Source organism: Biomphalaria glabrata, chromosome 18 (assembly GCF_947242115.1).
Source record: "Biomphalaria glabrata chromosome 18, xgBioGlab47.1, whole genome shotgun sequence".
Classification (NCBI taxonomy): domain Eukaryota; kingdom Metazoa; phylum Mollusca; class Gastropoda; family Planorbidae; genus Biomphalaria; species Biomphalaria glabrata.
In genome coordinates, this window is record NC_074728.1 from 21,827,238 (window position 1) to 21,839,041 (window position 11,804).

General features: G+C 36.4%; 1 protein-coding gene across 1 annotated transcript in view; it reads left to right on the forward strand.

The window, feature by feature from the left end:
• LOC106078803 (uncharacterized) overlaps positions 1-10,616 on the forward strand; it is a 29,740-nt gene extending 19,124 nt beyond the window's left edge. Inside the window, exons 11-17 of the mRNA XM_056016672.1 lie at positions 541-718; positions 1,474-1,567; positions 2,934-2,984; positions 4,617-4,646; positions 6,113-6,160; positions 7,635-7,710; positions 10,448-10,616. Coding sequence (XP_055872647.1) covers positions 541-718; positions 1,474-1,567; positions 2,934-2,984; positions 4,617-4,646; positions 6,113-6,160; positions 7,635-7,710; positions 10,448-10,472 — 502 coding nt within the window. The 3' untranslated portion in view covers positions 10,473-10,616. The remainder of the gene's footprint in view (positions 1-540; positions 719-1,473; positions 1,568-2,933; positions 2,985-4,616; positions 4,647-6,112; positions 6,161-7,634; positions 7,711-10,447) is intronic.
• The last annotated feature ends 1,188 nt before the right edge of the window (positions 10,617-11,804 follow it).

Consider the following 11,804-nt stretch of genomic DNA (forward strand, 5'->3'; position numbering starts at 1 on the left):
ACCAAAGAAGAAAAGCAAGGCCAATGACACTAGCTCTAGCTGGAATAACTTGCCCAGTGTGCAGCCGAACATTCCTGGCTCACTTAGGTCTCACCAACCACACGAGGAGGCACAAAACCCCAGTGCAATGCCCTCAGCCTCATGGATGACAAAAGTGGTTATCATCGAACCACAATGGACGAACTATCCAGAAATTCAAAATCCCAGTCTTCACCTAGATTCGAACCCAGTACCCCAGGTTAGGAAGCCAAGCGCTAATCCACTCAGCCACAGCTTCCCCGAGTTAGTTTAAGCTTTGTAAAAAAAATTATTGCATGATTGATTCAATATAATTAAACAAGCTCACTCAATGCATGCCTTATTTTAACCATATTCTTTTAATATAATATAATATAATATAATATAATATAATATAATATAATATAATATAATATAATATAATATAATATAATATAATATAATATAATATAATATAATATAATATAATATAATATAATATAATATTATATAATATAATATAATATATAACTTATCCAACAGCTATTTTCAAAACACAGAACCTATAGCCTTCTGGGGATCCAGGAACTGGGTCCAGCTAGAGTTTCACCTTGACATGGAATCTAAAAGCATACGATGTACGAGGGATACGTTCTTTGGATGCTACGTATACAGAGTGGGGCAACAAGTCAGCTTCAGCCAGTCGCTTGGATTTCTTAAGGTCTTTAGAAGATATAGAGCTACTTGATAGTAAAGAAGAAAAATATTTTTAAAACACTTAGAAAAAAAAAAAAAAAAGGTTATATAAGGGGAATAATTCCGCATTTACAACTATATCTCTCAACTATGGAGAAAAAAATTTCCCTTCTTTGATGTCAAATGTCAAACAAAATTATTAATTACCAATAATTATTTGACTAATTGGTTACTTTTTTTTAACTTCGGCCAGAGGAGGCGTGAGCCTCGAGCTCAAATTCAGGTCCTTTCTCCCCCCCCCCCCCCCCCGTTTTTTAAATGCTTTTAAAACTAATTACGGTGAAATCCACCCAGGTATTCCTTTCTTTCTCCTTTCCCGCCCCCACCCCCATTGTTACCAGCTGGTCCAGACAAGTGATAGGATCATAGCATATTGAGAAAACTGAAAGCATGAAATAGCGCTAAACAAAAACAATAAGGTACAAGTATCATACAAAATTTAAACGATTTAAGCAAAATATAAATACAAGTACTTGTCTTTTGTTAAGACTCTATTTAACTTTCACTCAAGTTTTTTTTTTTAATTCACTTGAATTACACAAGGCCACCTCATGGCTTCACCAGAAACTCTTCAGTACACAACTAAAATTATCCGCTCTCCCTCTCTCTTCGTTACTTCATAAACACTCACGTACACCCTACAACACTTAGTCCAATCAAATGGACAAGATTAGGCTGGTCCAGGAAGACATTTACTTCATGTTGGTTTTTTTTTTTCAGGGTTATTCGTGTGAAAACACTTCCATGGAGCCAGGAGATCAGATTGACAACGACTGTGACTTCGAGAAAGACGAAGAGATAGCCAACGGCCTAGGTATACTATATTACTAATAGGAGAAGGCTCGATGGCTCATTAGTAGTGTGTTAAAGTTCCCCTTTTAGACCTTGTGGTCTATAGAGCAGATGATTTAAAGGTCACCTGTTTCTGTGGCCTACGGTTAACGAGGGTATCATGTGGCCAGCACAACTACCAACCGCCTTTATTTTTCCCCAACTAACGTCAGGTGCCCATTAGAGCTGGGTGGACTCAGAGGCGCCCGAAGATCCCGAAATAAAAAAATCCCAGTCTTCACCAGGATTCGAACCCGATACCCCTGTTCGGAAGCCAAGCGCTTTACCGCTCAGAACCGTGCCTCCAGTAGTGTGTTAGGAGCTTTGGGCAAGGACGTAATAATCTCTAGTTTTAAAAGGAACATCCACAAAAAAAAAAACTACAAATAAAATTAGAGTTGTCTCCCTCGTTGCTTTCATTAACAACAGTGGCTCCATCTTGGCATTATAGTTAAAGGAAACACCTTATTAACTCTTTCTCTCCTAATTAACGATGACATAACATATTTAACAACATTAAATTAATTAATTTTTGGCTTTATAAACTTGTTATATGTTATATAATAAGCTGCATGCATTTTCCCAATAGTTCTATACGAAAAGTAACGTTTTCTAATTACCAAAAAAAAAATGGTATTGAAATCCATTTATAGCAGGTTAGAATATACAAGTGTAGAAAATGAGAAAAATGTTACAGGCGTTGGAAAATAATTACGGAGATAAAGATTTAAAACAGGTGTAGCTTCTTAGCCATAATGAGCATAGAAAGATAGCAACACTATAATCAATGCGAGACCAATCGTCAGAGAAGGCCTGAACACTGATCTGCAACGTCACAACCTGTGGGCAGTTAGACCAATGGCTCGTTTCCACATCATAGGTCTGTACTAGCTACTAGCTATTGGTCTAAACTGCCCAAAAGCTGTGACGTTGCAGGTTAGTATTGAGGCTTTCTATAACGATTGGTCTCGATCAATGTCGCTATGTACCTCGGAACATTGTTTGGAAGATGCACTTTTTCGCGAATTGGAAGATTTTATTTTATTTTACTCGCCAAACAATATTCTTTTAAAAAGTGTTACTTTAATGAGACAACTCGATAAGAGATGAATGGAGTAGCTTACATAAAATATTTGTCTTACGTGTTATTTCGGGTGTAATTCCAAATTCGAAAGATAGTCACACTCTACCACAAACATCGCGAAGAACGACGGGGTGGATGGCAATGGGCATGGTTCGAACTCGGGACCCTCAAGCCCACCGGACGACACTCCAGAGCGACTTCCACTCGACCAGCAAGACCTCCATGAACATTCTCTATCATTATCTTATTTGATTTTCCTTGACAGATGACGACTACGATAACCTTATCGATGAAGATTTGGAAGCCACCTATATAGGTAAGAAAAACAATAATTCTGCATAACATTGTATATTAAGTGGATATAGATATTTGAATGTTAAAATTTACCGAAAATATTGGAGAGTTTATACGACAAACCATAGACTTATATTTAGTATATCTAGACTGGACATGGAGATCTTGTAACACTACAAAAAAAAAGTCATGAAAATGTATTAAAAAGTTGAAACAATGCGTTGTTTTATAAAATAGTTACAAGAAGTAAAGTTGTTGCTTTTTTTTTTTTCAATCCTAATCTATGTAACAGCATAACTTAACTTTTTGATCTAGAACTAGTAATTGAACATCAAAAATAAGAGTACTCTCGTCTCATAATTATTATTTTGGAATTTTTAGATACATAATCTAGAAAGATCTAGGTAATCAATCTATTTAGGTGTACATTAGATGATTAAAATCAACAGACACGAATTATTTCGATCTAGGATTTTTGAAACATCTCAATGGGAACTAATAGGAAATGGCTTTGTTTCATATATTTGCGTGAATATATAGTTCTGTGATTAATAGCCCATTCTAAAGAAAATCCGAGAAATGATTTTGCATTATTTCTAAACTTTGAAAACTAAAAATCATTACTTTTCTAAGACAGAAAAGATTGATTGGGGCGACTTCCCTTACGGTTTTAAAGAAGGTTACGTACATAAAAATCTATATATATATATATCAATCGCGTTTAAGTATTTGTTTTCGATTTCCAGTCTAGATATAATATATTTAAGTCTAGGCGGCAAACTAATCACTATCAGGGACGTTAAATTGAAATTCATTGTTACCAACTAGGTAATTTTTAGGTAAATTTATTTATTTTGTTTGATATCAAATAAGGGAAATGACTTGTAAATTAGTGGTGATGTAGTCTTTAGGACTGAGTTCTTCCCCTTTAGATAAACTTGTCGTCTACCAAATGCTAATATGGAGTACATCTTACAAAAACATGCGTTAGGATGCGCCTGGTTTCGCTTGTCATGTTTTAGATTAACTTAATAAATAATAATTAATAATAAATAATTAATAAATTTGACTGATGGAGAAAAAAAAAAGGAATCCCACAATTCCTGTCCCCCTTCCTCTCCCTCTAATCTCTAACCTTAACCCTAACCCTGAATAAACTATCTCGACCATGTTTTAAATAAAGGTACATTCCTATTATAAAAATGAGGAGGGTGGCGGTGGCTGAGTGGTTAAACACTTGCTTGCGAACATGAGTTGCTGGGTTCAAATCTCAGTGAAGAGCGTGTGATTTTTTAACTTTGAAATTGTTAGGGTGCAACTGAGTCCACCCAACCCTCATGGGTGCCTGACTTTAGTTCGAGAAAGTAAAGGCGGTTGGTGGTTGTGCTGGGCACATTACATCCTGCTCGTTAACCGTTGTCCGAAGAAACAGATGACCTTAACATCATCTGCCAAATAGATCGCAAGGTCTGTAAGGGGAACTTAACATAACAAAAATAAAAGAAATTTATATCCCAAAGACTGCCACCCCTTTACATGTTTCCATCATGGACTCTCCTAAAAAATAAGCAGCTATTTGAACTTTCCTGATGAACTTTAAAAGTTATGAAAACAAAAATGTTTACTAAATTATTTGTTTGCTTTGTTTCTTTAGAAGCGCCATTTGAAGACATTATCTTGCAAGGTAGGAGATTAAATATATATACTAGTCGACCCGCGGCGTAGTATACGCGCTATTTAGTGACCAGTGAACACTTCCTGAAAGACCCAATTGTCCAAATGGGGTGGGTTTGGGTAAACGACTGTGGGTTAGAGAGTCTGCGTGCGTGCGAGGTGTACCGCATGGTTGGGTGACGTAGAGAATAATATATACAGAGATAACGCATATTTTTTCCACGTTCTCCTTATTTTGAACACCGTAGAAGGAGATAGCCCAAGACCGGACAGCATGGAGACAGACTGTGCGTGCTGGTACGATCCTCTCGCAAAGCAAAAGAAACGAAGCTGCCTTAGAGAAAGAAGAAAGAGACAGAGAAAGAGAAAACTGCCCAATCAGCTATTTGTTTTTTATTTTAATTTTTTAAAAAACTTTCTTCTGTTAGCTTGCAAACTTTTCTTGGTGTCAATAATGTGGGTAGACAAGTATTTCGAAAAAGAATGTATTGATTTTCCTATAAATCTGACAGTATACGTATATCTTTGGAAAAAAAATAGTACACACGGAAAAATGTCTGGTTTGACCATTACAATTTTTGTAATCATTTTAAAATTAAATTAGGCTTATTTCTTTTTTTATTAAATATATTTTGAACATAATGTTAGCGGAAATTCCCGCACTCGATCAAAACAATAAAACACTTTCATATAAAACTTGAATAAATTGAATGTATAAAAGATACAAGATAGTATATCCCACATAATGTCTCATGTAGAAATCACTGGCTGGACTGTCACTGGAGGAACGTGATTTATTCAGACTCCTTGCAATAATTATCAGCCTCATCTCTCCCTTAACTCTTGTCGTAGGGCTGCTGTGACAGTTTGCGTAACCAATGCCCTCCACATTTTCCCAGTCAGCAGCTGTTCTAAGCAGGATGCCAAGAATAGAGGCCGGTCCATTCTTTTATGTTGTCCAGCCAGCTTTTCTTTGGGCCGCCCTTTCTTCGTGCTCCCTCCACTGTACCTGGAAGGATGACTTTTTACTGTGAGTCATGTCTTACAATAAGACCAAATCAGCTCATCTTTTGTCTCTTCACAGTATTGAGAAAATACTCAGCTTTGCCAGCCAGAGCATTGACTTGTAAAAGTACAAATTCATTTGTCTTCTTTTTCTGAGATCTGATACCCAGCAGTGGCGTAGCTAAGATGTGAGGGGGGATGGGGGAGAATTTGAAAATCCCCAAATGAGTGTTCATATTTTTTTTTACATTAAATATTAAATATTACGGCTTTATCTCATGTCATGATGTCGAATGTCAAAATGCAGGGGCCCCTAAAGAGACCAAGGCCCCCCCCCCTTCCAAAAGATGGCAAATCCCAAGCTACGCCGCTGATACCTTCTGTAGCATTTCCTGTACAAGAAATAAATTAATAAATCTGTTGCTTTCTTAATTACTAGATACATTTGTGAAATGTGTATTTCACTTTCAGAAATTGAAGAAAACCCCAAAGAACAAGGGGAATTTACTCTACGCACAGGTAACACATTTATCGTTCTTCCTGAAGACATTTTTTTTTTAAATTTTTCCGCTTTTCTTCTTAATGTGGTATATTCCCATTGTTATCATTGTATTATGCGAATATATATTTATATGTTTATTCGTGTTACTTCTTTGCTAGAGTCGCTTTCTTACTGTAATTTTCTTTTTACAATACCTCAATTCAAGTCAGTACTTCATGGAGCCTGGAATCAGGAACCAGGATGGGCGCTGATCTCAAAAACGGCTTTAACGATTTTCCTAGAAATGTAACTGTTGATGTATATCGCTGAGAAAAGAATTACTAGCTCGCTGGCCACACGGGAAAAACTCTAGTTTGACCGTTATAATTTTTCATGTAAAAAAATGCTATAAATTTAAATTCGGCTACATAATGGAGTAAAAAAAAAAAGCATGGCGTAGTCCGCCGTGTTGGACAAATAACTGAGTTGTTTATTGAATTTAACGAGAGCACCTGGTGGCAGTCGGCAGGGCTAACCCTAACAATTGCGGGCCCTATGCGAAACAGATTGCGCGGGGCCTAGTCTTGGTAGAGATGGGCATAATGTCAAAATAAGATTTTGTATTAGAAAATACATATATTCGTCTAAGGCCGGCCCTGGCAGTCGACTTCAGAACGAGACAGCTGGGGGTCACTTACAAAGACCGCGGGATACGCATCTGAGACTAAAAGAAAATCCGCTTCCGAGAACAGACGTAGACGGCAAAATAAAAATCTAAATCGACCACCTGCGGACAATGGTTATGCCTGCGCTAGGTGTCAAAATATGTAGGTCACAGCTGGGGCTGTGTAGCCACGGGAAATACTGCATTCCCCAATAATCTTCGGACTGGAAGACAAGCCTTATTATTATTTAATTTAAAGCTGTTTTAAGTTGCATGGATAAATTATCTAAGCTTCACTATATGTTTACATAAACTCATCCACGAAATACATTAACAGTGTAGATCTAAAAATAGTTGCTTTCATTAAAGAGCTGAATACATAGACATTCAGCCCACATTTTGCACACCTCTAAAACTGGATCAACAGACCTGTCTTTAGAATTTGATTTACTCTACCGCATCTAGATAACTGCAATCGCTTAACCATGAACTTTTTCACGGATATGATTTTTGTTGTTGTTGTTATTATAAGGAGTCTAGTAAATAAAAGCTGCATTAGTCTTTATGCTATCTGTATGTCTACCCAGTGGCGTAGCCAAGGCGGAGGGGGGGGAGGAGGGGTAGAATTTGAAAATCCCCCCCGGGCCCCCACTTGAGGGGGGGGGCCTAATGAGTGTTTTTTGCACTAAATATTAATTGTTACGCGAAATGCACGGACCGCCAAAGGGGTCAAGTCCCGTGGGCCCCCAAAATGATGGGAAAATCCTAGCTACGCCCCTGTGTCTACCTGTCTCTAACGTTTGGTTCTGAAATCTAATTGATGTCGCAATTTTCTAACTCTCTTTTAGCTTACGACACCTTCTTATGGATTACAACTTCCGCCATTGTGCTGACTATGTTGGCTGGCATGTTGCGGTTGAAACGGTAAGAACAATATAACTCTGCGCTTCAAAGCTTCTAAACGGGGAAAAGGTCTATAACTCTACAATTCACACTACTGTCATTTGGTTGTATTCTATAATTCCGGATTTCAACCATTTCAAATGCTTACATTACCCTAGAAAAGCAAAGAACCGTATTAAGTGGTTTCTCGAAATAAAATCAAAATGTTTTTTTTTTATTTTGTCTGTCAGTCTGTCTAGTACAATTTTGTAGATGTTGTTTCTTCCCATTCTCGTATTAAATCGAAACTTTGCACAAATACACATTGTCCCTAATAAAACATGAATTGATTTAATAGTAAAAATAAATTTGTTGTAAAAATAAATTAGTTATAAATTAATAATTTTGTTTGATTGATATTTGAAAAGTGGAAATAAATCTTGTAGTATTGAGATATATTGCTGAATGTGGAGTTAGAAATTTTTTAAAATGATCTTTTTCATAATCGTCCTAAGAGTTGAGTCTAAGACTCTTGAAACTCTAGGCCTATGGAAGCTTGTCGTAAGAGTTGAGTCTAAGACTCTTGAAACTCTAGGCCTATGGAAGCTTGTCTTAAGAGTTGAGTCTAAGACTCTTGGAACTCTAGGCCTATGGAAGCTTGTCTTGAGAGTTGAGTCTAAGACTCTTGAAACTCTAGGCCTATGGAAGCTTATCTTGAGAGTTGAGTCTAAGACTCTTGAAACTCTAGGCCTATGGAAGCTTGTCTTGAGAGTTGAGTCTAAGACTCTTGAAACTCTAGGCCTATCTTAGCTTGTCTTGAGAGTTGAGTCTAAGACTCTTGGAACTCTAGGATTATGGAAGCTTGTCTTGAGAGTTGAGTCTAAGACTATGAAACTCTAGGCCTATCTTAGCTTGTCTTGAGAGTTGAGTCTAAGACTCTTGAAACTCTAGGATTATGGAAGCTTGTCTTGAGAGTTGAGTCTAAGACTCTTGAAACTCTAGACCTATCTTAGCTTGTCTTAAGAGTTGAGTCTAAGACTCTTGGAACTCTAGCCTATGGAAGCTTGTCTTGAGAGTTGAGTCTAAGACTCTTGGAACTCTAGGATTATGGAAGCTTGTCTTGAGAGTTGAGTCTAAGACTCTTGAAACTCTAGGATTATGGAAGCTTGTCTTGAGAGTTGAGTCTAAGACTCTTGAAACTCTAGGCCTATGGAAGCTTGTCTTGAGAGTTGAGTCTAAGACTCTTGAAATTCTAGGATTATGGAAGCTTGTCTTGAGAGTTGAGTCTAAGACTCTTGAAACTCTAGGCCTATCTTAGCTTGTCTTAAGAGTTGAGTCTAAGACTCTTGGAACTCTAGCCTATGGAAGCTTGTCTTGAGAGTTGAGTCTAAGACTCTTGAAACTCTAGGCCTATCTTAGCTTGTCTTAAGAGTTGAGTCTAAGACTCTTGGGACTCTATTCCCGTGAAAGCTTGCCCCCACCCGCCTGTCTGAATTGTTTTTGTTTAGCGCTTTTTTTTTTTAAGCTTTCTCACTACGCTATGATCCTATCACTTGCCTGGACCAGATGGGAAGGAGAAGGGGGGAAGAAAGTAGGGGTATCTGGGTCATCGCTTTTTAAATGTATATATAAAAAAAAAACTGAGAGACCTGAATTCGAACCTGAGTACTAAGACCTACTCTGCTTCAAGCCAACAAGGTAACCACACTGCCAGTGAGCTGCTCATGATTATAGGTTTTATAGTTATTTATACTTATTTAATTATTTTTTTTTTACAAACAATAACAGGAACTAATTCAACTTATACCACCTCATCAGTCAAGTAAAATTTCTTTCCCTTGTTCGAGATACCAAACATAATAATTTATTACCAATGGTCAAAATTAATTTATTGTTTGTTTTGTTGTTGTTTTTTTGTTTTTATTTTTTATTGATTCTTGTTTTTGCAGGTAAAAGAAATTATTGTGCGCAATTTCATCTCGATTCGAGATTGGGTGTGGGACAAATAACGTGTACAAACTTTTTACCAGATGGACAAAGTGAATTGGTGTAACTTTTGTAAAAAAAAAAAAAAAAAAAAAAAGTATGCTACCATAGCCCAACATTCAAAAGCAGGGTATAAATTGATGATGGTATTGCTTCAGTGTATTTTTATAGTAACACAAGATTAGAAGCATAGGGCGAAACAATCGCTGAGTATATCCTTACACTGACTGAGCTATTTGTTTGACCATTTGGAGTTAGTTGATTTAAATAAAAATAAAAATTATATATATTATGAACCATAGTAGTAAATTGTCCTTGACTGAAAATGGACTTCTTCTAATACAAATGAAAATAATATTTTTTTTTACTTCTCTTGATTGACTTGATGCTGATTAATTTGTTTCTTATTTACTTGTTAATTATTGACTTACTACTAACAGACTTGTTACTAATTGACCTGTTACTAAAGGACTTGTTACTAATTAAATTATTACAAATTGAACTTCTACTAAAAGACTTGTTTTAGATTGACTTTTTTACTAAAGGACTTATTATTTATTGACTTGTTACTTACAGACTTGTTACTAATAGATCTGTTACTAAAGGAATTGTTTCTAATTGACGTGTTACCAATTGACTTGTTACTAATTGACTTGTTCCTAAAAAAAAACGTTTTTATTTTTTGGCTTATAATGATTGACTTTTTATTGATTTACTTGTTAGTAATATTGATCGACTTGCATTGATTGACTTGCTACTGATTGGTTTGATTCTTAATACTCTTTCATTTCAGATCACACATGGCTGGAGGACAATAAGTTACCTACACCTGCTTCAAAGCATTAGAATAGGACGTCACAAGGAATAGATCTGAAGTAGTCTCTTATCTTGAAACAATCTTTTGAATGAGAATGACTAACATTAGGCTAAAGCTATCACCTCGCTGGACTTGAACATGAAAGAATAAAAAACATGTTGGTTTATCTATAACTCGTTTTTTAAGTTTTTAAAAGAAATATTTTGAGGGGTTTTGATCACACGCAGTTCAGTGATTATTTTTTTTTATTGTTAGTTGAAATTATTACCATCTAAAAGCCATTGGTAGTAGAGAAGGGCGGACCGGCTATATGGACATTCGTGCAAAAGCCCGGTGTGCCTGTAGGACCACACTAATTATCTTCCTTTTTTAAAATCACGTCTGTTTTTTTATAAGATAAGGGCCGTATGGATGTCACTAAAGCACGTATTAAATTGTTAAAGTTTTTATAGTATTCTCTTACAAAAGGGAACCTCTGAGCGATGTTTTTATATTCACTGTATGCATGTGTACATCTATCGATACATTATCAAACGTGACAGAATGATTTTTAGGACAGGTAGACCTAGAATTAGATGTCCGTCATATAATATACTATTTATGGTCCGGATGGTATAGAATACTATAGAATAATCCCCGTGCCTATTTCGAACACCCAGTCCGCCCCTGGAAGTAGAGATTAGTTTCTTTCATTTTTATGCATTTCCTTTTTAACCCTATCCTAAGCTTCGTTGTAGGATTTCGGAGTGTGACTATATCTGAATGGGCATTAGGCTACTTTTGAGATATAGTTCAAAGTGGATTTGATTAACAAACAGAAAATGGAAACTTAACGTATTTGAAAGGTTGGCTCTTACATTCAAGTCTGTGTACTCAGTAGCCTACCAAGTGACAAGCTCAGGGAGGATAAACGCCTGTCTCATGGCATTCCTGAGCAAACTTCTATAGACACAGAAAGTCACAGATACTGTTGCATTCTGTTTACTCTGATACTTGAAAGTGTGGTGGTCCTCAGGGTTGGGGGGGGGGGCGGGGAGATTAAAATGAGCGTGATCACAAGTAAAGATTTCTCTGTATCCGTGGTAGAACAAAAAATTGCTCGCTTTACATCTTGCTTGTAAATAGTTGCAAACAAAAAATAATCTTGCATCAAGGATTAAAAAATGAGTAAATACGCCCATGTTCTGGGTTCATAACAGTCAATCTTGTGCGTATGTTAATTAGCGTCTGAAATGAGAACAATGGCGTTTCTTGCTATCATCTAAACACCTTGATATCATGTAAATAGAAAGCTTCGAACTGTCTTATAAAGAGAGAGAGAGAGAGTAGAGAG